General features: G+C 46.3%; 1 protein-coding gene and 2 pseudogenes across 1 annotated transcript; 2 read left to right on the forward strand and 1 right to left on the reverse strand.

The window, feature by feature from the left end:
• The first annotated feature begins 1526 nt into the window (after positions 1 to 1526).
• Positions 1527 to 3563, forward strand: LOC123163757 (benzyl alcohol O-benzoyltransferase-like). The gene is made up of 3 exons (XM_044581145.1): positions 1527 to 1739; positions 1782 to 1967; positions 2634 to 3563. Exons 1-3 carry the CDS (start codon positions 1527 to 1529, stop codon positions 3561 to 3563), a joined length of 1329 nt encoding a protein of 442 aa, XP_044437080.1.
• Positions 3564 to 4288: 725 nt separating this feature from the next.
• LOC123170594 (benzyl alcohol O-benzoyltransferase-like) lies at positions 4289 to 9779 on the forward strand (annotated as a pseudogene).
• Positions 9780 to 18269: 8490 nt separating this feature from the next.
• LOC123170595 (RING-H2 finger protein ATL39-like) lies at positions 18270 to 21109 on the reverse strand (annotated as a pseudogene).
• Between the last annotated feature and the right edge of the window lie 2756 nt (positions 21110 to 23865).

Genomic DNA, 23865 nt, shown 5'->3' on the forward strand with positions numbered 1-23865 from the left:
ACTTGCTCATTACTCGATCAGACATATCATTTGCAGTTAACCGTGTGTGCCAGTATCTTCATGCACCACGTGATTCTCACTGGTCAGCTGTTAAGCGCATCTTGCGCTATGTTCGTCACACTGGGTCATATGGTCTCCATCTTCAGCCTGCGCGTTCTGGACTGATCTCAGCATTCTCTGATGCCGACTGGGCTGGTTGTCCTGATGATCGGCGATCCACGGGGGACATGCTGTGTTCTTTGGGCCTAACTTGATCGCCTGGCAAGCTCGCAAGCAAGCTACGGTGTCCCGGAGTAGTACCGAAGCTGAGTACAAAGCTGTTGCTAATGCCACAGCTAAGATCATGTGGGTGCAGTCATTGCTTCGAGAGTTGAAGGTCTCCCCAACTCAGCCGCCTGTTCTTTGGTGTGATAACATCGATGCAACATACCTTTCGTCCAATCCAGTATTTCATGCCCGAACGAAGCACATCGAAGTTGACTATCATTTTGTGAGTGAACGTGTTGCTCAGAAGCTCCTTCAGATTAAGTTTATTTCTTCTAAGGATCAGCTTGCTGATATTTTCACTAAACCCTTGCCCTTGCCTTCTTTTGAAGGATGTCGTCGCAATCTTAACCTTCTGAGTGTTTCAGGACATAGTTAAGATTGAGGGAGGGTGTTAGACTAAGTATATATTAGATATACGTGTTGTAACACAACTTGTATTTGTACGGTTCCCTCTTATAAATATATGACAGCCGTACCCACCAAGGGTATCGAGCATTGTTCCAAACCCTAATACGTCTAACACTCTCTGAGGCGAGACGAGGCGGGCGGAGCAGGATTGGGTGGCGGCGGCGGCGGCAGCAACCCTAGCCGGCACTCGGGGTGGGAAGAACGAGCCCCTTTCGTTCGGCCTCCACCGCTTTTCTCTTGTCTTTTAATTTTCCTTGCACCCAGCCGCTTCTCTCCTTTTCACCTCCGCACAGTAATAAGGGACACGTGGATTACCTCCTCGCTAACCCCATCTGCGCACGTTAATGTTTTTAATGCCTCTTACTGTCAGAAGACACTTCTCTTTACCTAGTGGTCATTTTTTACACTCGGCTCAGGTGGTCTTTCTCGAGTGTTTTTCGTGGGCACTCGGTTGAGGTTGCTGCTTGCCGAGTGCACAAACATAACGCACTCGATGATTTTTGTAGGACTAATACAAGGTTGTCAGAATCGCGATACGATCCAAACTAACCCCTCTGATTTTACGATTTTAATCTCTAAAATCTACATTTCTATGATCTTGATAGTGAAGATTCTACAATTTGCAATCCTACCATCAAAGCTCCGATCCGATTCAGAATCACGATTACATAAATTTGAATCGGGGTTTAGCACAGGATGTTAAGTTGCTGTGTTTGCATGCGGCTGTTTGGTACGGACATACTCACTATATATATATATATACCTACAGATAGCAGCAGCTGATCGATCAGACATGTGTGTATTGTCACCTTCCTTTTTACGTCCTCATACATACTCACACGTGCATAGGCATGGCCAGCTCGTCAGCGTTGGCGTTCACCGTGAGGAGGAAGCCTGCGGTGCTGGTGCCGCCCGCGGCACCTTCGCCGCGGGACCTGAAGAGGCTCTCCGACATCGACGACCAGGACGGGCTCCGCTTCCAAGTCCCCATCAGCCACTTCTTCCGGCAACACGACGGCGAGGACGACGACCCGGCGCCTGTACTACGCGGTGCCATAGCGGCGGTGCTCGTGCACTACTACCCGTTCGTGGGGCGGCTGAGGGAGCTCGAGGGCCGCAAGCTCGCCATCGACTGCACCGGCAAGGGCGTGCTGTTCGTCGAGGCTGACGCCGACGTCCGCCTTGACCAGTTTGATGCGGCCCTAGGGCCGTCCTTCCCGTGCCTCGACGACCTCCTATTCGATGTCCCCGGCTCCTCTGGTATCCTCGACTGCCCGCTCCTCCTTTTCCAGGTATGCTTTCGTCAACTTTCTGTTGGAACTCGCCCACATAATCGATCACATCAAATCAGGATGAACGCGTGCACACAAAAACTTTGGCCAAGGGCACGTGTCGTGCCCCTTCTTTTTATTCCTTTTTCTGTTTTCTCTACACGATACAACTTTCACGCAGCCCTGGTATATATATATATATATATATATATATATATATATATATATATATATATATATATATATATATATATATATATATATGCAGCCTCCAGGACCAATGCCTAGCCGACCCAAACTAGCTAGTCCTACTCGAACACAATCACCAAACTCCTAACCGGACTCAACCATGTTACTTTCCTAATCTAATGACCGGCAACGCTGATCACAATTACTAACTCTACTAGGACTCTAGCCTATTACTCCACGGCAACCTGCCTAGTTATTTTCTAAATTAACATGGACACCAAAAGCTGACTTACACGTTTGACTTTTGGATACGTACTAAGACAAGATTACTGCTAACACTTTCGACTTTGGTAAACCTCAAAAAAACAGTCGAGACTTTTCATAAAAGATGCACTGGATTATAAACGGAAAAAATGCACTTTTCAGAACCGGCGGAGACTTTAATAACCATCTAAAATGTACCCTAACTATATAACGTGTTGTCCCGCATGCATGCAGGTGACACGGCTCGCTTGCGGCGGCTTCGTCATGGCTGTGAGGATACAGCACACGATGGCAGATGGGCTGGGGATGGTGCAGCTCCTAGGTGCTATCGCAGAGCTGGCTCGGGGTGCGCCGGCGCCAACAGTGCGACCGGTGTGGGGGCGCGAGCTGCTGCAGGCGCCGCTGCTGCTGAACGATGATGTACTACTCCCATCACGCTTTGCGCACCGTGAGTACGATAATGTGATGGACATTAATGGCGCCATTGTGCCCTTTGAATTCATGGTGCACCGCTTCTTCATTGGGTGGCGGGAGATCTACGCCATCCGATCCCATCTCCCATTGGCTCTCAGTCGCGACGCTACCAACTTTGAGGTCATCATGGGGTGCCTGTGGAGGTGCCGCACGGCAGCTCTGGCCCCCAGCGCTGATGAGGAAATGAGGATGATCTGTACCGTCAACATCCGTGGCAAAAAAAACACTATCATCCCCGTCGGCTACTATGGCAATGCCTTCGCGACCCCCGTCGCCATCTCCACTGCCGGTGACTTGCTCGCCAACCCTGTGAGCTACGCCGTGGAGCTGGTGATGAAGGCGAAGCGGGAGGTGGATGTGGAGTACATCCTCTCCGTGGCAGCGCTCATGGCACAACGCGGACGACCACACTTTGCGGTGGCGCACGGCTACCTCGTCTCGGACGTGACCAAGTTTGGATTCTGTGACCTTGACTTCGGCTGGGGCAAGCCAGTGTATGCCGGTCCAGCGGAGGGTGGAGTCGTCGCCATACCAGGCGTCGCCAGCTTCTTCATTGCTTTAAGGAACGCGATGGGCGAGGAGGGTATCGCAGTCCCGGTGTGCATGCCCGGCCACACCATGGACAAGTTCGTTAACGAGATGGGCAAGCTCATGCGCCCGGAATTGACTGACACGTTTTCCAAGATGTGATCTGCCATCTGAGTTGAATCGTCATCTGCTATCACGGTTTCAATTGACCATCAAAGCTTGTACCTGAAATCTCGACCGGCTAGAGGCTTCTGCGTTTAGTCACTTTTTTCTTTACCAAACGATGTGAGCATGATTTAAATAATTAATAAAGATAGCTATGATGACCTCCCCCTCAAATTTTTTGAGAATACTATATATCTAGGGTGGTGCTGCGCGTCGGCCGGCGAATCTTTTAAAAAGATCCGCCCGCTTGATGGCCGTTTGATCTTGCGTTATCCAACGACCCACCTCCGTCCTCACTACTGCAACAAAGACCATGTTGCAGAAGTCTTTGTAACAAAGCTCGTGTTGCAGAAACATTTGTAATATAGTTCTTTTTTCCAGCTTCATCTTTTTGCAACAGAGATGATGTTGTAGGAAGAACTTCTGCAACATGGATGATGTTGCAGAATTTATTTTGTAACGAAAGGATGTCGCAGCGCACCGCTGTTGTTGCCGTTGCCGATTTGCAACTCCGCCGTTGTTGCAGAAACTCATCGCGCGTGCGTCCGCACGGCTTGACGGGCATGGGCGGCTTCTGCTACGCGAGGTCGATCTGACGGTGTCGCAGAACTTCTGTGACGGGGACCTCCGGTCTGGATCACGCCGCGGCGGAGGTGGCATGGCTCTTTCCATTGACACCTGGGTGGCTTTCACAGCGACCACTCGGGCCCAGCCGCCCCGCCATGGTCGGGAGGCCACTGCCAGCGGAGGTTGTGTCGTCCTCGTTGCCCTCCCTGACGCGGTTCCTTCCTGGTGGGCCTGCAAAGGACCGCTTGTTGCGGTATGCCTTTTGAAACTGGTGCCTAATTGCAAGAATATAGTATGTGGCTAGCGTTTCAGTGAAGATAAGGACGAGGGAGAGATGCGGTGCATGGGCCCATAATGACGAGTGGAAGACATAGGACGTGGTGGACGTCGGACAAAAGATCGGCCAGTTGAGCACCAGCTTTTCCCATACATCTTTATCAACACCCATATATAGTGTGAGAATAACTTGCGTGGTCATCCATTGGATCTACTTCATGTAACGGCTGAGAATTGGCAAACCCAAGAGTTGTAGCCATCAGAGCAATTCTTGTGTTGTGCCAGATCCTTCCACGTGGTCTTAGCCTGCTTGGCGTGGACCCCCTAAAGCTTTCCACACATATTTATTTTATTTCCATGTCATGTTTTAATGTTGAGTCTGAACAAGCAACAATAAAGAGATTGGCCCATATCACATGAGCACAATTAAAAAATATATTAGGGGTGTGGAAAAAAAGCCGCGACAAAGAAAAAACATTGTAAACTAATGATAACCCAAGAGTAGGGGATCAGGTGAGATTTATATTCTCTCAAGTTCTATCAACCACTGATACAACTCTACGTGCAATGTTTTCTTTACCTAGATACAAGAAATAAACTACTTTGTAGGTGTAATGGGATATATTTACATGATAATAAAGAACGTGGAAATAAAAGTGAAATAAAATAAATATAGCGATTGTGGAAAAGTGGTGGTTGGATGTGCGGAATTTTCTCTATGAAATTTATAACTAAACAGATAACCGTCATTGCTGTTTTATGTGTGGGAAAGGCCTCTACTATCCCTTTCTGAGAATTTTATGCACTTACCATTGGAACTATTAGTAAGTATCTGCAACTACTAATGAGTTCATTAAGGTAAGCCCAACCCTAGCATTAAGATAAAGTTGGTCCATGTTCATCCCATATGCAACGACTCGCGAACTGGGGTTGAGGTTTCTATCACTCCGGCAATCCCGCATAAGATAAATTTATCACATATTGCAACACCCTAAAGCGTAATCCATATATGTGTGTGCTTATATGATGAGCACCAAAGGACAACAAAAAATAAAATAAAACATGTCACTCTAACCTATCATGATCACCAAATAACCTATAGGACAAAAAGAAATTACTCACACATAATAGCGATGAGGCAATACATTGGATAAAATATATAGCATCAAGAACCATATTCATGTAGAGGGTTACAACGGGATGCGGGAGAGTGGGCCGATGAATAAAGAGGGAGGAAGGTGAGGCAGGTGTTGATGAAGACAACGAAGTTGATGGAGATGGTCGCCATGACGATGGTTCCCCTAGCGGCTCTCTGGCACCACTGGGAGAGAGGGGGGAGAGGGCCTCCTGCTTCTTCTACTTTTCCTTGGCCTTCCCCCAAGATTGGAGAAGGATTGCCCTACTGGTCCTTGGCCGCCATGGCTCCGCTTCCAAGTCCCCATCATCCACTTCTTCCGGCAACACGACGGCCAGGACGACGACCCTGCGCCTGTACTACGCGGCGCCATAGCGGCGGTGCTCGTGCAATACTACCCATTCACGGGGTGGCTGAGGGAGCTCGAGGGCCGCAAGCTCGCCGTCGACTGCACCGGCGAGGGCGTGCTGTTCATTGAGGCTGACGCCAACGTCCGCCTTGACCAGTTTGATGCGGCCCTGGGTCGCCCTTCCCGTGCCTCAACGAGCTCCTATTCGATGTCCCCGGCTCCTCTAGTATCCTCGACTGCCCGCTCCTCCTTTTCCAGGTATGCTTTCGTCAACTTTCGACTTTGGTAAACCTCAAAAAAACAGTCGAGACTTTTCACAAAAAATGCACTGGATTATAAACGGAAAAAATGCACTTTTCAGAACCGGCTGAGACTTTTAATAACCATCTAAAATCTTATATCTTATCTTATATTTACTAATTGGAGGCACCTTTCAAGCCTTCTCATTAATCCACATCATCAAAAATAATTACACCGTTGGATTATAGAATTTACTCTAAGATAAGAGAAGAACTTACATAACACAGATGGTCCAAAAAAACATCTGACACGTTCAATGTTGGTGAAGGAAAATAAGAAAATCACCCTTGGTTCCTTAAAAAAGGTTAGACTCCTTCAATAAAAACTCCACGGATAAAAAAGGAAAAAAATAGCAGATTGTCTGTCAACTTACGTGACACAGATGGTCCAACATCTGACACGTTTAACATTTTTTTAGATGGACACATTCAATCTTTTTTTTTTGAGAACAGATAAATTCAACGTTGGTGAAAGAAGATAAGGAAAGCATCATTTTTTTCTCATAAATATGGTTAGACTCCTTCCATAAAATTCCACGGATGAAAAGGAAAAAAAATAGCAGATTGCATCTGACACGTTCAACTGTAGCGTCGGTTCCTTTTCTAAGTATAGCCTCCTTCCTTTTCAAACAAAATGGATAGTCTCCTTCCATATAGACTCAACGGGTGAAAAGGAAAGAAATAACAGATTGCATTTGACACGTTTAGTTTTGATGAAACAAAAGGAAAGCATCAATGGTTCCTTAGAAAACGCTAGCCTCCTTTCCATAAAAACTCCATTGAAGAAAAAGAAAGAAAAAACAGATCCGTTTGATGACCTTGAAATTCGGTCAATAAATTATTTCCCTGATTGAAAAAGGAAAAAAAACATTCACGCAAAAATAAGTCTCACCCTCGACCCCTGGCCGCTGAAACTTATAGATAACATATAGATCGTCCAGTCGAAAAAAAATCTAACACCTAATGTTGGTGAGACAAAAAAAGGAAAGCATTCATCTGTTCCTTTTATGGAGGCATCCTTCAATAAAAACTCCACTGATAAAAAAGAATAAAAACATATCCAATTGATATCCATTGAAAGTACATAAAAAATTCTTTGGCCGATTGAGAAAGGAAGAAAGTCACGCAAGAAAGGAAAAAAAATCACTCCCTCAAAAAAATAGGAAGGTAAAACATCTCTAACTATTCTTCTTTGCTTCAAGTTCCGACCAGATTGCAATCTAACGATGGTAATGATCGATGCAGCATACGATGAGGTGTACCAATGGTGGTCCAACTACGCTGCCCACTAGAAAACCTACAGCGGACGAAAAACATAGCGATTTATCTGTCCGATGTCATCGTGTTCATCGTTCGTTCTGCAATTCCGCAGGCAAGTAAAACATATACTTGAATTTGTTGAATGTTCTACTTGATTTTTAGCATGTTAGGGTTATGAAAAAACGCAAAAAATTATCGTGATACCAAGCGTCCGACAAAGACAAAATTTTCTATATACATGTCTATTTATGAGCACACTTCACTTTATTATGTTGTAGAGTGGACCAGATTCAGCTGCATCCAATGTCACCATTTGCAAGGTAGTGGTGTAGTGATGCATATGTTTTGAATCATCTGAAGCATCGATTAGTATTATGCAATTTTTTTACATATATACTACTTTGCCTGATATGCATGCAAGTCATGAATTACATGGATTCACATGATTCATTGGAGGTGTAGATTGCTAATACTTATATGCATGTCTTTTTTGTGCTTATAACAAAGAGAAAATTTAGCTACTAAAATATATTTATATACATATAAATTACTGTATTAACAAAAAAAGAATCTGGATGTATCTTGCGGCACAAGATCTCATGTAAACACATGAGTTTCTATGCACTATACTACAAGATTGTATAGTATGGATAGAAAATTCAAAATTTCAAGGCTCATGCAAATATATTGATTTGCAAAAATTTGTTGGTAGAGACAAGAATTTCTAATCTGAATAATCTATGGTGCTTATAGTATAGACGTTCCACTTTTTAAAATACGTGTATTATTTGCTACAATATCATACAGTATGTTGATAGAAAGTCGTGCATGCATGTGTCCATTATGTGTATAGAAACAAAGTCTATAATTCTACTGTGCTTCTGTGGAAAAAAGAAAAATGCATGTATTTTTTTGGTTGAGTAAGAAAGGAAGGTACATGCTACAATAGGGCACTTGATCTTTAATACCTTTTAGAAACCTATAGGTCACGAGTACATGATACATGCAAGAACTTTTGTGTTTGCAACTGTGTTCTATACAAACATAACACATATACCCTTATGTAACCATCATAAAGTAACACATCCATATTTCCACATATCTTCTGTAAATCTGAGGTCATTCGCCATCACACATCGGTAGTATTTATACCGTTGTGACACAGTTGGACTTAAACAATCTAATCACAAAACAGGCAAAGCAATGTAACCTCATTAGACCCTATATGCATGAGTAATAATAATAACCTATATAAACATATTCAAATTATTGTATGACATTTCTAATTTTTGGAAACATTGTTATATCTAATATTATAATTTCTAGCCCGTGCAAATGCACGGGTTGACGACTAGTGTACCCTAACTATATAACGTGTCGTCCCCCATGCATGCAGGTGACACGGCTCGCTTGCGGCGGTTTCGTCATGGCTGTGAGGATACATCACACGATGGCAGATGGGCTGGGGATGGTGCAGCTCCTAGGTGCTATCGCAGAGCTGGCTCGGGGTGCGCCGGCGCCAACAGTGCGACCGGTGTGGGGGCGCGAGCTGCTGCAGGCGCCGCCGCTGCTGAACGATGATGTACTACTCCCACCACGCTTTGCGCACCGTGAGTACGATAATGTGATGGACATTAATGGCGCCATTGTGCCCTTTGAATTCATGGTGCACTGCTTCTTCATTGGGTGGCGGGAGATCTCCGCCATCTGATCCCACCTCCCATTGGCTCTCGGTCGCGAAGCTACCAACTTCGAGGTCATCACGGGGTGCCTGTGGAGGTGCCGCACGGCAGCTCTGGCCCCCGGCCCTGACGAGGAAATGAGGATGATCTGTACCGTCAACATCCGTGGGAAAAAAAAAACACTATCATCCCCGTCGGCTACTATGGCAATGCCTTCGCGACCCCGTCGCCATCTTCACTGCCGGTGACTTGCTCGCCAACCCTGTGAGCTACGCCGTGGAGCTGGTGATGAAGGCGAAGCGGGAGGTGGATGTGGAGTACATCCTCTCCGTGGCAGCGCTCATGGCACAACGCGGACGACCACACTTTGCGGTGGCGCGCGGCTACCTCGTCTCGGACGTGACCAAGTTTGGATTCCGTGACCTTAACTTCGGCTGGGGCAAGCCAGTGTATGCTGGTCCGGCGGAAGGCGGAGTCGTCGCCATACCAGGCGTCGCCAGCTTCTTCATTGCTTTACGGAACGCCATGGGCGAGGAGGGTATCGCAGTCCCGGTGTGCATGCCCGGCCACACCATGGACAAGTTCGTTAACGAGATGGGCAAGCTCATGCGCCCGGCATTGGCTGACATGTTTTCCAAGATGTGATCTGCCATCTGAGTTGAATCGTCATCTGCTATCACGGTTTCAATTGACCATCAAAGCTTGTACCTGAAATCTCGACCGGCTAGATGCTTCTGCGTTTAGTCACTTTTTTCTTTACCAAATGATGTGAGCATGATTTAAATAATTAATAAAGATAGCCATGATGACCTTCCCCTCAAAAAAATTCGAATACTATATATCTAGGGTTGTGCTGCGTGTCGGTCGACGAATCTTTTAAAAAGATCCGCCCGCTCGATGGCCGTTAGATCTTGCGTTATCCAACGATCCACCTCCGTCCTCACTACTGCAACAAAGACCATGTTGCAGAAGTCTTTGTAACAAAGCTCGTGTTGCGGAAACATTTGTAATATAGTTCTTTTTTCCAGCTTCATCTTTTTACAACAGAGATGTTGTTGTAGGAAGAACTTCTGCAACATGGATGATGTTGCAGAATTTATTTTGTAACGAAAAGATGTCGTAGCGCACTGTTGTTGTTGCCATCGTCGATTTGCAACTCCGCCGTTGTTGCAGAAACTCATCGCGCGTGCGTCCGCACGGCTTGGCGAGCATGGGCGGCTTCTGCTACATGAGGTCGATCTGACGGTGTCGCAGAAACTTCTATGACGGGGACCTCAGGTCTGGATCACGCCGCGGCAGAGGTGGCATGGCTCTTACCGTTGATACCTGGGTGGCTTCCACAGCGACCACTCGGGCCCAGCCGCCCCCCATGGTCAGGAGGCCACTGCCAGCGGAGGTTGTGTCGTCCTCGTTGCCCTCCCTGATGCGGTTCCTTCCTGGTGGGCCTGCAACGGACCGCTTGTTGCGGTATTCCTTTTGAAACTGTATGTGGCTAGCGTTTCAGTGAAGATAAGGACGAGGGAGAGATGCGGTGCATGGGCCCATAATGACGAGTGGAAGACATAGGACTTGGCGGACGCCAGACAAGAGATCGGTCAGTTGAGCACCAGCTTTTCCCATATATCTGTATCAACACCCATATATAGTGTGGGAATAACTTGCGTTGTCATCCATTGGATCTACTTCATGTAACGGCTGAGAATTGGCAAACCCAAGAGTTGTAGCCGTCAGATCTATTCTTATGTTGTACCAGATCCTTCCACGTGGGCATGGCCTGCTTGGCGTGGACCCCCTAAAGCTTTCCACACATATTCATTTTATTTCCTTGCCATGTTTTAATGTTCAGTCTCAACAAGCAGCAATAAGGAGATTGGCCCATATCACAGGAGCACAATTACAAAATATATTAGGGGTGAGGAAAAAAGCCGCGACAAAGAAAAAAAACATTGTAAACTAATGATAACCCAAGAGTAGGGGATCAGTTATAGCCTTTTCGATAAGTAAGACTGTCGAACCCAACGAGAAGTTAAAGGTGAGATTTATATTCTCTCAAGTTCTATCAACCACTGATACAACTCTACGTGCAATGTTTTCGTTACCTAGATATAAGAAATAAACTACTTTGTAGGTGTAATGGGATATATTTGCATGATAATAAAGAACGTGGAAATAAAAGTGAAATAAAATAAATATAGCGATTGTTGAAAAAAGTGGTGGTTGGATGTGCGAAATTTTCCCTATGAAATTGATAACTAAACAGATAACCACCATTGCAGTTTTATGTGTGGGAAAGGCCTCTGCTATCCCTTTCTGACAATTTTATGCACTTATCACTGGAACTATAGTAAGTATCCGCAACTACTAGTGAGTTCATAAAGGTAAGCCCAACCCTAGCATTAAACACATTAATAGTCGCGTAAAGAGCGTCCTCTGGGCTATGCCACGTCGGATTTACTGTGCTCGTCGATTGGGCAAGTCGGAGCGCGTGGGGCATAGCCAAGAGAAAGCTTACGAGGGAAGGGAAAGAAGGCTGGGCGCGAAAGTGCCTTTCTGCTCCCGAGCTCATTTGAGCTCGGTGAACAGTAAAATAAAAAAAAATTCAAAAAAATCCAAAATTTTTCGGGAGAAACATTGACAAAAGTTCTAAGTGCTTGCAAAAATTCATCATGAAATCACATTCCTGTAAGGCGTGGCAAAAAAAACAAATTCAGTGCTCCAAAATGCTTTTGAAAGTAGCATTTTCAGAGTACCGATTTTGTTTTTTTTTTGCCATGCCTTCTAGAAATGTGATTTCATGACGAATTTTTGCAAGCACTTAAAACTTTTGTCAATGTTTCTCCCAAAAAATATTTTGGATTTTTTTGAATTTTTTTGATTTAGTTTTGATTTTACTGTTCACCCGAGCTCAATGAGCTCGGGTGCAGAAACTCCGCGTCCGGCTTTGCGCGTCTTTTTTCTTCCTGCACGTGGTCACAGGGATTGAGTACCCATGAAGGCAACCCACGGTTCGTTTCCCCAGTCCCCTCGATACACCCGCCCCTCTCTCTTCCACCAATAATCCTACACCTACGAACATACGCAAGGCTACGTAACCTTCTAAACTAATCTAAACATGCCCCCCCCTATTTTCAGGGGGTGGGCCCCTCCCTTCCCTAAACACCAATCATAATTCTCCACCCTGACTTCTATATCTATATCTATACTACTATTAATCTATATCTATACTTCTATATCTATATCTATACTATTATTAAAAAAGCAAACATAAGTTTACCAAAAGCCACATTACAAATTGTACACAGGATAATCAGGACCCTTCGATTAAACCGACTTAAACGTATCCTACTGCTCATATTGCATCAATAGTCTGCCATCCAGATCAATGTTCCAGATTGAATGTTCTGCCCGAGCAGACGCCGGGTCTGCCAATCCTGCGAGCGCTCCACGTCCCCGATCCCCGCGGCAACTCCCTGATTTTTGGGTCGATCCACGCGAAAAGTCCTTCCTAGGCCCCAAGAAGCCGCCCCTCCCCCCTGCGATCCGCTCCGAGCCGACCCTCCCTCCGGTCGCCGCGGTCCTGCAAGCCGCCGCCGAGCTCATCTGCTGGTCAGGCACGCCCAGAGCCCTCCTCCTCCCTTCTCTCTTCCTCCTCTCACCTCTCTCCCTCTCTCTGTTCCCACTGCAGGACGCCATGGCCATGGACTAAAGATCCTCCCGGAACTTCCCTCGCGACTGCCGGCCCTCGTCCCGACCAGATGGACGAGACGGCGACGGCCGGATCTGCCCCACCACCATCCGATTCCACCTCCCCAGGCAGCCCCGCCGCCCCCTCCCAGCCGCCGCTTTCGAAACCGCCGATGCACAGCCGATTCACCGCCATTGTTCCTCGTCACACCAGGTACTACCGGCGGTGCCACAAGTCCTCTTCACACGATAGGTACAGACTTGGCTAACTGATTGGTGCTGATGCGGTTCATCTACATTGTTTCTTGATTTACGCTTCTTATTACCATTTGCTAACTTAACGACCTCTACCTCTCATGTTGCTTCTGAAGATCTTTTATATGTCATGTCGACAATGGTTTTGGATAAAATCCAAGCAGGCTGCATGTGAGTTGAATCAAGGTAATGATGTACTGAAGGATAAACTCTCCCCATGTTGTTTCTGGATATGTTATTTTTCAGTGAATTACTACTGAAGCATTGATTTAAGACTATTCTTGGTCATGTAAGAAAACTGAGATTTATTTTGGCCATGTGATTTCCATAAACATATCCTGTGAATGTTTTCATAGAAAGTTTCCCTCGTATCAAAATGCTTTATTTCTTCTACATAGGAAGTAGGTAGAATATGCAACCTTCAAAGCGTAGGTTTGTGAATTTTATGCCAGGTGAGCCTCTTTCATTTCAGTGCTTGAGTCCTAATATTTCATTTCTCTGAGCTTTTTAGTCCATATATTGTTCTGTATTCTGAGCTCTTGAACATTTGCCTGCACAAAAATGATGAGTCCTAATATTTCATTTCTCTGAGCATTTGCCTGCACAAAAATGATCTATAACAATTCTTTTCTAAGCCCAGAGATGGTTGTACACATCATATTTATTCAATCCTAAATTAGGACTATGCTCTGAATTACTCCCGTAGTGCATTTTACATCCCCCTTACATATATATTTGCTTAGTGTATATATGCCAATTGCATAATCCAATACATGCTTCTCTGAATTTCTACAAGCTAAGTTCAGTACATGCTTCTCTAAATTTCTACAAGCTAAGTTCAGCACATCTTTCATCAATTGCAGAACCTACGTGCCAAGAATACTAATTTTAGGAGCATCGCATAGATTATATACTGACAAGTTCTTATCAACATTGTACTATGCCCCTTGCAGATGTATCAGCATAGATGATTTTATACTCCAAGGCTCCTGCTAGAGTTCCACAACACAAATCCTTATTTCTGGTCCAAGATGCAAAATAATTTTTGAAGAAATTTATAATTTGGTAAAAGTATTTACACATTGTGTATACTCTGCTTTACGTAATCAGATTCTCAAAGGTGTGTTAACATCAAAGGTGAAGACTAAATGTTCTGCACTTGTGTCTGAGTAATCTGTAGTTGGCAGCAAGGTTTTTCTTAACAGTGTTCAGTAAACTTACCCGTGTTGTATATACAATATATACAGTTCCATTAAACTTGCTTCTATGATATTTTTTTGTAAAAATACATTTGCGGCATCATTTGCAAATCGCATACTACCATATATTAAATAAGAACGGGTAGTTTATCACATGTCCGCTGGATAACATGGGTTCTTATTTGAGAGTTGCATGTAGTTTAATGCATATATGTTTCTTCAAAAAGGTCAGTGGGGATATAGAGGACGCCAAAATGGACAACGCGTTGGCATCGACTTTGTCGAGCTCCCCGGGACAGATCATGACCTGGTGACCTCCGCCGTTGAGGGCACCGTCTATCTCCAGAGCCCTATTGATCTCATAACCCTCGCCGCCGCCGCCGCCACCGCCACAGGTCAGCAAACATGCACGCCATACCCTTCCCTGCTTATGTATGTATACATGTGAGGTTGATTGTTTGTTACGTGTTCCGGAGTGTGAGATTTCGAAATGGCGGCTGCTCTTACAGGAGCGGTGTCACCCTTCGAGCAGAGCTAAAAAGAGTGATACTATTCTTTGGTCAGGTTATGTTTGGTAGTTGCTACGGATTATTATTTTGAGGAAATATGGAACTCAATATCTTTTATGTTTTTTTTTCTGAATTTGCAGCCGCTAAGTTTCTGAAGCTTGATCGACATCTTTTTAAGCAATAGTGGTAATTGTGAGTGGCCCGATACCGATATCCACCTTGCATCCTGCTATTTCTTTCTATCTGATTTCGCTCAAATTGAGCAGTTTGACAGAGTAGGTGTTGGGTAGTAGTTTTGATCAATTCAGGATATTGTCTGAAATAATCCTATTTGGACTTATCTCCAATTTTATGTTGTGGATTGAAGAAAAAGTAGCCATGGTTTACAAGTCCCCTCTAAAACAAGTAAACCTACTGTTGCCAAAATTTCAAACCAACTGAGCAAGCAGATAGCAATGATTGCATAGCAATCAGGGCCTGCCTCAGTCGTTTGACATATGACATCACATAGACGTTGTTTACAAGTCCAAGAACACTCTACAAAAACCAGTTACCCAAACTTACCATGAGCTTGTTAATTAATACTAGGATTCTTATGCATGTCTACTGTTGTTTAGGAAGCTCAGGACATGATGGTTCCGTTTTGGACGAAAAAGAAAAATAGTACCAACGTGTTAATCTAATGCTTAGCTGATTAACTGTACATAAAAATTGTTTATCCCTGTTTGCGCAACATGGAAGTACACATGGTTATTGGTCAGTGACCTTCTAGGCATATGTATAAATTTTCTGTGTTCTGAATTTTTAGCCCTTATGTTCTTGTAGGTTATGCTTTATTAGGGCATATAACTTACTTGTACTTCCATTGCTCTACAATTTTCTTTTTCCTCACATTATTTCAGTAGTCCATTTTAGAGCATGTCAAATAGAGCAGATTATTTAGTGGTAAAATCTTCTCTCCAAAGTCTGCTGCTGGTCATGCTCTTTCGACAGTCGGTACATATTTTCTCTGCAGTTAATCAGCTTCACCTATGCTAGATGCTCCTGTGCATGAAATCCGTGTAAATTTTTGTGAAGTTTGGATATTCGAGGAGCTGTGGCAAAAAAGATAAATTTTGAAAGTCTGAGAAACTTTAAAAATCGTACTATTCACGCCTGATTTTGTCTTTTTTGCCACGAGCTTCTCGAATGTCCAAACTTCATAAAATTTTGCATGGAATTCACGCATAGGAGCATCTTAAACCACAAAAAAGTTGGAATTTTTGAAATTTTTCTATTTTAAGTCAATGTACTGTTCACCGGGCTCAGATCATCTGAGCCCGGGCTTTGGGTTGAATTATCGGTTTAGCATGCCTTCTTTATTGGTAAGGAAACATAAGATGTATCTGAATTTTAGTTGAGTAAATGAGTATGAGTATAAATAAATTCAAACACGAAGCAAAAGCTTTGTTGTTTCATTGATTAAGCAGAAGATTGTCCAATTAATCACGGAAAACCAGACGAAAACCAAAACAAAAGGGCCACGCCAACTCTCGACAGCATGCCGCTAGGGGACTCGCTCCACCAAACAAGCCGCTCTTCCATCACCGCCGAAGTCATGAGGAACTCTCCTGTGACGACGAGGAGACATGTATTTCACATGCCTGCAATAGTTGCAACCCACATGGCATGAGGTCCATAGCGTCAAAGTTGTAAAACTCTCGAGGTTGCCTCCCCGATGTCCACTGCTCCAACACGCCTTGCACACTCAGCCGGTACCGCTTCTCAGGTCGTTGCCCTGACATGCCTCTACAGAGACGTGTGTTGCACGTGCATGCTTACTAGTTTACGTAAACGTTCGTAGCTATTCTACGTAAGTCTAGCATTGCCGCTCTTCCACTTCTCTTGCCTTCCCCACCAAGGCTCCTCGATTCTGGCGAGATGCGGCTCGAGATCCGGCCGGTGAAGAGAGAGCGAGCTGCCGCGGGCGTCCTCACCACAGCACAAAGGGAACACAGATCTTCTTGGCTGTGGGACCCGACGTCTGGGCGAATAGTAAACCCGCGGCTGCTGTGGCGGTGCGGCCAACGACCGTGAACTACGGGGAGGACGACCAGCCGCCCCCTGTCCGTGAAGGATGTCGTCCGGGCCTCCTGGACACTCCTCGCACAAGGCCAGGGGAGCAGCGTCGGTTGGATCCAGGAGGAGCACTGGTGTGGGATCCGCCGCGGCTAGGTATGCCCATCTCCGTCGCCTTCCTCTGGATCCACTGCCCCTCTTTGTTTCTGCTTATTGTTCCTTCTCATATGATCACAGCCTGCGCTCAAGGGCCTCCTCTTCTCGACAAGACGGCCGCCGGCAAGGACAGCTAGAAGTCCGTCGAGAAGCTCTTCGATGAGATGAGCGCTGACGGCCGCCTACATCAGAACTTCGCCAAGTGCATCGATAGGTAAGTATGATGAACCGGCCGTTCTTGTTTGCCTTCTGCTGCCACAATCTTGATGCTCTCTGATAGTATGATGGCTACTACTTTGACGGTGCGGCAGCAAGGCGCACGAACCGAGGCCGGCCCAGAACCGGCGCTGAATCAATTGTCGCTGACGTCGAGCTCCCGGACCGTCGGGATCGACAACAGCATCGCCGGCAGCCTGCCCGCGAAAGCGTCACCCCGGAGGACGACCGAGGTGAGCGCTGAGGTCGAGGACGTCGTCCGGGACGGCGCCGTTGAGGTTCATACCGGCGAGGTCGAGAGTGGTTACCGCACCCCGCGTGTTGTAGCGCACACCCTTCCAGCCACAGCTCCAGCCCCGGAGCTTCCCCAGGGGTCACGAGCGAGGCCCTGATGGGCGGCAGCACCGCCGCCTCGGCATTGGACAGTGTGGCGCAGCACAAGAGCGACAAGCCGGAGAAAAGAAGCATGTAGTGCTCCTCCTTCGATTCTCCACTACTCCCTGGTCAGCTAGCTTTCATTTGTATGAATCGTGAGTTTGTTGCATTTTCAGTTGACTGCAGCGCAAGTTGACGGCTCTTAATTACAAAATTCAGGCAACGATCACATCCTCTTAGTTATTATCAGATCTTGCAAGGCTAGATATTACTCGGGCTTGTTGCTCAAGAATCTACGCGGACAGGAGTAGTACAAAATTTATATGTACCTACTTTCAAGTAAGTTTTGTTCTTCATTATCTTTTTCCTATTATTCTGAATCTGCAGTGTACTCTTAGTTTCTCAGTAGTATGTGCTTAGTTTGAGACAAACAATTAACTCAGGCTGCAAGGAATGATGTAATATAAGGAGAAAATAAGATATGTGCTAGTGCTACTATGTAAATTGTAATTGGACAGATAGCCCATCTGCAGATGGGTCAATCTTTCCTTTGAAATTCATGTCCTTGCATTTGAAAGAATTTTGATTTGAAGCACAAGTCTCCCTGCCATATGTCTTTGTGAGAAAATATTTTTTTAATAAAAAAAAACTTCAGTTTGGGTTGCACCGCAATTCCTAACAATTCAATGAAGGTCTGACTTTGTTTTATCCTTTTCTGTTGCTTCATCTGCAGTGGGTTCCAAGATATATTTCATAACTATTAATAGCGGCTGGGAGGAGGTAGCCGATGGGGTTCCGCAACCGTACAGGGGCAAGGGCGTCGATCTCCCTCCTGCTCCCAATTGCCGCTGCGGCCACCATCGACTAGATCTTCACCTCCTCCAGTACGCTCACTCTTTCCCTCTCTGCGGCACTTGGACTCCTACACTCATGCCTACCATATGTTTGTTGAAATCTTCCTGCGACTGGTCCTGTACAATATGGAGATGTAAGACTTACCTTGAAGATGTTGAAGTTGTAGTAAGTCGTTCAGATGTAATTCGATCCGTATTCTTTTCCTGAATGCTGTTGAATTACATAATATCGTTGGAAGTACTATGTTTGAACGCATTGTTAGATGTATTATATTTCGTGGTAGATGTGGGATTCGGCGTTAGATCGATACTTTTTTCGGACAAATTACCTAATTATGTTTCTAGCTTATGCTTATAATGTTCTTCTCTTTGCGATTCACCTGATCACATCCTATTTTACCGGGTTACTGTCCCAATTTTCCTTGATTTTTTTTTTGTCCTTCCTCTTAGCCTTTGGCCATTGCAGGCTACATATATATAGAATTGGTTGTCTCCAGTAGTAGCATTTAATTTATTGTGGTCAGGAGCAAGTGATGAAGGCCTTGATGTGCAAGATCTTGAACTTTATATGCTGGCCGGAGTGTTAGGTTTAATCTTGAATGTATCTGCATTTCTTAGTTTCCTTCCGTTCTGAATGTAGTTCAGGTGTGTGGTACAAGGCTTACCAGAATATATGTGCAGACAATTACCAGAGTTTTTGGGTGGTTTGTGCACATTCTCAAGAAAGGGAGGATGCCTGAAGTCCAACAAAGGCCCTTGGAGTGACCCTTAAATTATGAAGGTAGTTTTTTTTTTCTTTCTGAATCCGCCGCTGCTCTCTTACTGTATTATATTCCTTAGGCCAACTCCACCGCGCGACCTCAAACGGACGTCCGTTTTGTCCGGATTCTGTCCGTTTGGGTAGGGCAATGGGGTCGTGCCCGGGCAGTTTCCGGGATGCGGTGGCAGCGCGCGGACGCATCCCGGGCGCATCTTGTCCGTGTGGACATTTCTTTGCAAGTCCTTAAACTTTTTTTATCATTCATTTTTGGTACATGACAATACATCATCACATTTTGACTAGTAAAGCAAGGCCAAAGAAAACAAGAACCACAAGAATACATTTGAGAAGATACCCAACTTCCATAACTGCTCCTTTGAGTTGTGTTTGGGCCTTCTCGATGCATTCATTGTTGATCTGTAGAGGAGGCTCGACGTTGCACCCTCCTTTCTTCTTCAAGCCAGAAGTCGATGTTGCTTCCTCACACGTAGTATCGTGCCTAGCCTCTAATCTAGCAACAAGTGCACTTGTCTAATCTACAGCCTCTAGGCTAGCTAAAAGTGCACGAACATGTACTAAATTTCGCTCTATCAATATATTGATGTACTCTTCTTCCCAATACCAAAACTTCCATCCATTCTACACAATAAAACTTAAAGTTAGCACAACTAGTCTAATCCGAGAGTACAAACCGAAGCTAAAAAGAGCACATACCCCATCGTTTAAGCACTTGATGAACACCCATCCGGGATGCTCCGGCGCTGTAGACACGCGGCGCACGACCATCCTTGGGCAGTGGTCGCACTTGATGAGGGGCAACGGTGCGCCGACGAGCTTTTGGGCAAGCACCGAGCCCGGCCGGCCGCCATTCGTGTATCTGCCGGCGGACCACCGACGGTGCAGATCCGAGCGGCTAGAGGACGAGCCACTGCCTGCATGTGGCTTTGCGGCCCTGCCAGGGCCTTCCGGCGAGGTGCCCGGCCAGTCCATTGCGCGGCCCAGCCTCCCACAGCCGGGCGAGCTCAAGACCGACCGGATCCGCCCCAAATCCGGCCGGCGGGTGCGCAAACCAGGTGGCCGTGCTTGGGTAGCTCGGCGGCGACGAGGGGAAGGGGCTGAGCGAGCGCGCCCGAGTTGCACGGCTGCAATGGTAGCGGCGGCGGCGGCGGCGAGGGGAAGAGTGGAGAAGAGTGGAGTGGAGTGCGGCCGGAGGGAGGGAGGGGGCAGATAGAAAAAGGCCCGTCCTGTGCCACCGACGGGCGGGCCAGGGGAGGACACACGCAGACGGCCGGCGCGTCCGCGTGGCGTCCGTTTCACCCCAAAAGCGGCGCAAACTTGGGCCGCGGATGGGTCGAAAGCGGAAACAAAACAGACAAAAGTCCGTTTGCTCCCGTGCACTGGGCCGCCCGGTTTGTCCATTTTACCCCAAACGAACGGGTCCGGACAGGATGGGGTCGCGCGGTGGAGTAGGCCTTACGGTACAACAGGATATCTGACTTGCGGCACATGGGGCAGGTGCAGTGCGCGCGCAGCCAGGCGTGGACGCAGTCGGCGTGGAACAGATGCGCGCACTTGGGGAGCCGACGCAGCTTCTCGCCGGCCTCCACCTGCCCGAGGCACACCGCGCAGTCCATGGGCGCTGCCTCCGCGTCGGTCCGCTCGTACATGATCGCTGCGTCGCTCATGCCGGCCTCCTGGTCGTCCGCACCCGCGTCCGCGCCGCGCTGACGGTGGCAAAGGCGGCGGCGGCTGCAAGCGTAGGAGACGGCAAGGTAGAGGAGGAGGGTGAGGATGGCGATGGCGAAGGAGAGTCCCGTGAGCATGAGCCGCGAGCGGGTGCTGCTGTACCTGGAGCTGTCTGCGACGGCGAGGTCCACGAAAACACCCATGATGTGTCCGGCGCGCCCATGGTGAAAGGTGAGAATGGGGTCGGAAGCTGTGGTCTGTGGATCTGTGTTTGTTTACGTCGTGGTGCTGGTGCTGGGGCAAAGTGGCGCCGATGCCGTATTTGAAGGTGGCGGCCGTACGTACCGTATATGATCAGTGAGCTCTACTCGCGTCGCTCATCAGGTGCCTCCCGATCGAGATATTTGCGGGGGACAAGGGCACGCGCCTCCCTCCGTAGACGTTTGCATTGTGGTGGTGAGACCTGTGCATTCATCGTACCTACTATTCTCGATGGATGGTCGACATGATCAAAGAGTTACTCCTACCCCCGAAAGAAATAAAAGTGTTACTCCTACTTTGATATTTATGTTGTTGCTAGAGTAGTACTACGTACTTAACCACGTGACACATGTGGTAAGCAATCCAAACTATTTATTTATTTATTTATGAAGAGTAGTACTACGTACTTGCTGTTTGGGCCGGCTAGAAACTGGACCCTGCCCTGACGCTGTGTGTCAGTGCATCTCACTTCAATGCAAAACGTCCTCAATGCAGACAGCTTGGCTTGTATACTCGCTACTACTCCCTCCGTTCCTAAATATAACAGGGCTGTGGCGTAAGATTTGCTAGCAGGGCTGTTCGTGCGAGCCCATGGGAAACAAAAGCCCGTAAACATCAAGCCAGCCCATATAACTGTTCGCAGTAGGTTTCCAGGGTTCGTCTTCCAGTTTCGATCGCCGCCGCCGCTCTCTTCTCAACGCCGCCGCTATCTCTTCCGCTGCCAGGAAACGGCATCCACTAATACACATGAAACAGCAGCATTCATTGCCCTTTAATACCCCGCCCTCCATTACCTTGCAAATGCAACCGTCCGCAGTGCCACAGCCCACCCTTCACCGGGCAGACGACGCCGCCGCCCATGCTTCCCCCAACCAGCCGTCGCTACTAATCCTTCCGCCGTCACCACCGTCGGATCCCCGGTGAGCCGTCGCTGAACAGATGTGCAGTGCCACCCGCTTCGACGAAGGATTCCTCCGCCACGCCCGACGCTCTCCCAGCACAGCGCCACGACCGACGTTGCCCATGGCCAGCCGCCATAGGTAACCCCAACATCGCCATGCCCGACTGTTCCCCTGCCAGCTACCGCCGCTAGACCTTCCGCTGCTTGCCAGATTCGTTAACTCCATCTTATTCGTTCATCTTCGTGCTGCCGTTTTTATTGCTGCACATCAGGTGTCTCTGAATTTTTCTACCCTCAACATACTTTTGAATTTCAGGTCATGCTAGGGATGAAAAGGTGCTCAGCATATTAGATCTTTTGCTGCTCTAATTGGCTGCTTCACGGGTCGTATGCTAATGTGACAGTCTAGGCTTTCAAGTTTTATGGTACATGACTTATAGATTGCCAATTGTTTCTTTTATTGGCTGATATTACCAATTGTTTATTCTGACTTGACCTTATGTTTTTGAATTTCTAAGATTGCGCTCAGGATCCAAAGGTAGATATTTCCCTTCATAGGTCGGTTGCTGTTCGGATTCGGATTAGATTTATTGCTAGGTACGTCTCTTCCTGCTAGCATTGGTACACAAGCAGTCAAGCACTCATCTCTGAATTTAATTATTTACACTTAATGAGCATATGTACGTTCCTTCCCTTCCTTATTTGTTTTAAATCTACCATGTTTGGTTGTTGGCACTTGATGAATCAACCGAAGATTCTCGTGACAAGATCTTACAATACTCACCAATATGCATGCATGATCTATTCTGACACCTCTATTTTTGTTAACGGCAGGTGCTTGAGACAATAGAATGGCCCATGGATCCAACATCCTCCTTCCTTCCTCCTACTTACGATTGTGTTGTTCAGTAAGCAAATAGTATAATTGACTATTAACAAGAACTGATAGGCAAAGCACTCTACATCTTGAGTGGAATATAGTTGACAAGGGTCTAAATTTTTGTCTGATGCATCCTAGAAAGCTTCCTAGGACTCTCATGTCATTGCAGGTCGAAAGTCGAAGACATGCATCAGAGTATTAATTAAGGCATTGCAAAGAGATCATCGTGCAATTTGGTGTTTTGTAGATTCACCATAACAGGCTGATATCCAAGCAATTACATTGGCTACTTGCATTGACACTGTAATACAAATCAAACATCTTCTCTCACTGTCAAACATTGGTTGAAGCTATGGACAGTCAAGATTCACTCTACTACTTGCCTTCCCCTTTCATTTCCATACGACCTCTGTAACCATTTTGCTCGCAAGTGAGCAGGTCGTCGTTCCTTGCACAAGATTTAGTTGTCGTATGCGTCGTATATCTCTTATAATTGCATATAGATTTGTTTGGATGGCTCATGAAGTCATGATTCTGTAGTTCATTTAGATTGATTTTAGACACTGATTCTTCTTTTACCTTCTTATAATTACTATTTGTTTTGATTTGACTAGCAATACCGACATCTTATGGCTGCTTTAATCTAATAATCGCTTCGCCTCATGTTCTACATATCTTTGTTTTGTCATGTCGACATGGTATTCGTTCAAATCTCAAACATGATGCAGGTGAGGCGAACCAATGTAATAATTATATAATGTAGTCAAGGCTAATCCCATTCCTATCATGCTTCTACATATGCTATTTTTTTGGTCAATTACTTTTGAATCTGTGATGTAAAGACTGTTGCCGATCAAATAGGAAATCTATAAAAATTGGCAGGGCGATTTCTGTAACCATTCCTGTTACTATTCATAAAATGTTACAGATGCCCCTC

Source organism: Triticum aestivum, chromosome 7D (assembly GCF_018294505.1).
Source record: "Triticum aestivum cultivar Chinese Spring chromosome 7D, IWGSC CS RefSeq v2.1, whole genome shotgun sequence".
In the NCBI taxonomy this organism is placed as follows: domain Eukaryota; kingdom Viridiplantae; phylum Streptophyta; class Magnoliopsida; order Poales; family Poaceae; genus Triticum; species Triticum aestivum.

Bases quoted from the DNA above. Each gene is read 5' to 3' on its own strand.
- LOC123163757 (XM_044581145.1), top strand. From the start codon at position 1,527: ATGGCCAGCTCGTCAGCGTTGGCGTTCACCGTGAGGAGGAAGCCTGCG. The intron at 1,740-1,781 runs GTGCTCGTGCAC...CGGCTGAGGGAG, and splicing joins TACGCGGTGCCATAGCGGCG to CTCGAGGGCCGCAAGCTCGC. The intron at 1,968-2,633 runs GTATGCTTTCGT...GCATGCATGCAG, and splicing joins GCCCGCTCCTCCTTTTCCAG to GTGACACGGCTCGCTTGCGG.